Consider the following 2504-nt stretch of genomic DNA (forward strand, 5'->3'; position numbering starts at 1 on the left):
AACTGTTCGTCGCGCTCGGGAACGTTCTCGAGGACCTTTAGTCTCCATCGCAACGGGTGGATGCACAGAGACATCCGTTGGTCTAACGTGATCAAGCATATCGAACCGCGTTGAATGGTTTTTGATCGACTTCGCTGATGCAGCTCAAAGTCCGCAGAAATATCCCAGCGGCGATCACTTGACGCACGACGAACACGCTTCAGATATTTTTATGGAAGGTGGATCCCACACGACTGCGGTTGACTTATGGGCCGTGGGATACCTGGTGAAGACAAGTAAGATTGAACGGGAATGGACTGCGGAGCCCGAAAGAGCGCTTTTCCTGGATCGGTTGATGAACACAGACCCGAGTGCTCGGCCGACGGCAGACGAAGCCTTACAGCTTCTGTCACGTTTTGAACGTGAAGCTGCTGAGCAGGAATCACAGGGCAAGGGTGTGCGCAAGAAGCACAGACGTGCCTGAATTTTTGCATCGCTATGGCACTACCATTACGCGCTGGGACGAGGTACTATGGTACTAACAACAGGAGGTAGTCGATGAAATGAGCAACACACGTTTACTTCGAATGTATGAGAAATCTCGGTTGACGAGAGAAACTCGTTGACACTTGCAGCAGCTATCATGCGGTGCGAATGTGGCCACTGGTTGTCGGATACGCCCGCCTTCACGGCGGCCACCATGATACTATAGTCGGTTAAGTATACCATCGCAGCCTTCTCTATTAATCCCTGAACGCTGAAAATCGTCCCGGTCTGCATCGTCGCCGGCATGTTTGCGTTGAGGGGACGGTGCCAAAGTTGTCAATATCACTCATCGTAATTGTGCCGTAGACGGTGAGTTGAGTGGTAGAATGAAAAGCCGGTCTTTTGCATCTAAATAAGCTCGGAGCAGCGGGAACATCGTGGCACTTGCGCAAACGCCCGAACTTCTGCGTCCACGGACCAGAACGCCGACCACACGGCAGCGCTGTCAAACAACGCACCGTCCACGTCCAGCTCGACCATCGCCAGCAGTGCTTTCCTCACCTTCCCGGCTCTCCACACCATCCACCCACTGCCGCCTCCCCGCTGTTACCGTTGCTGCTGTATCCGCCACCCGCACGCCGCCCTTCCACTGTCGCGAACGTCGCCACCCTTGCTCACCACCTCATTCACTCTGCTCCCTCACGCCTCTCCCACTCTAGCTCGCCACCGTCGCCACCATTGCCGCCACTCCACTCGCTCGCCGTCCGAACCATCTCTCTCTTTTTTAAACTTAAAGTAAAAGTGCAAATTTAAAGAATAAAAGCATAAATTTTAACAAGTACATGCAGTAAGGTTGTCTCCCCCCTAGAAGTAAAAACTAAACGACGGCACTACTGCCCATGTTTGAAACCCATGATGAAATCCACGATAAATCATGGACATGCCCATGATCGGTCAGGTATTTTATTTTGCACCATACGGATCTAAATCCCCAACGCCTACCCTACAGTACCCCATTCTCCGGCTGAAGACGAGTGAACTATAAAGCGTGGCGCCGCCGCCGCCGCCGCTGAAGTCTGCCCCTCCGCTGAAAAAGCCCGCGCGCCCCGCGTAAGCTACCACAGCGATCCGTTGGGTTGTGTAAAGGAGCCGCCGCCAAAACCGTTCGTAACGGACCGATGGTTACGACGCGCAGTTTGAGTGCCAAAAGAACCCGCGAGAGCACGGAGGTCGACATGGACGTGGACCCTGACCAGGAAATGGACGTAAGCCAGGGCCAGTCCACCAGCAAAGCAGAGGACAACAAGGACGAGGAACGCGACGGTGATGGAGATGACAGTGAGGACGCTTCCAGTGCTGAAGACGACAGTGATGAAGTGGCGCCCGCCGATGATGATGCGTTGGACGAGACCAGCGGCGGCCCTCGCCATTACGGCGCTCGCAAACGTGCCAAGCAGGCGACGAGCGTTTGTTCAGACGAGTTGCTAGGCCGCGCAGAGGACAAGTCAGATAGCGCGGCAGAGTCTGACCCTGCGCGTCGACCTCCCGGCAACCACGTCAAGGTGGAGGTCCATGTTGACCCGCCTCAAACGTGGCATGCAAATTGGGACGCGTGGTTGGAATACCTTGAGGTGTACCAGGCCAAAACTCATCAGATGCTGCGGATCAGGGAGGTGCTCACCAACAAGACCAAGAACGAGCGCGTGCTGAAGACCAAACGCGGTAGCAGTGGGGCTGGTGTTGTACCTACGGAGCTCGATCCCTACTTCCGTGTGTACATATGTACACACGGATGGAAGCCCCGCAAGTCGCGAACGGCTGGGAAGGCTGGCAAACGTGCTCGCCGCCAGGTCCGCACGACTGAATGTCCGCTGCGGTTCGTCGTGCAGTGGTGTGAGCAGGGCACCGGCTGGGAATCTCCGTGTTCAAAACGGCGTATGGGTTCACAACCACCCAGTGGGCCACGCAAACATTCAGAACCTACTCGGAGCAGCGTGGGGGTTGGTGCACCTCCACCTGTCAGATTATGTGAATGTGTC

At 55.4% G+C, this 2504-nt stretch overlaps 1 protein-coding gene and 1 pseudogene across 1 annotated transcript; one reads left to right on the forward strand and one right to left on the reverse strand.

The window, feature by feature from the left end:
• Window positions 1-103: 103 nt before the first annotated feature.
• PITG_21120 lies at window positions 104-463 on the forward strand (annotated as a pseudogene; the record flags this gene model as incomplete).
• Window positions 464-873: 410 nt separating this feature from the next.
• Window positions 874-1005, reverse strand: PITG_21121 (uncharacterized protein; the record flags this gene model as incomplete). Its single annotated transcript, XM_002895113.1, has 1 exon — window positions 874-1005. The coding sequence occupies one exon, from the start codon at window positions 1003-1005 to the stop codon at window positions 874-876; it is 132 nt and encodes a 43-aa protein (XP_002895159.1).
• Window positions 1006-2504: the final 1499 nt, after the last annotated feature.

Source organism: Phytophthora infestans, genomic scaffold (genome assembly GCF_000142945.1).
Source record: "Phytophthora infestans T30-4 supercont1.252 genomic scaffold, whole genome shotgun sequence".
NCBI classification, from domain to species: Eukaryota; Oomycota; class Peronosporomycetes; order Peronosporales; family Peronosporaceae; genus Phytophthora; species Phytophthora infestans.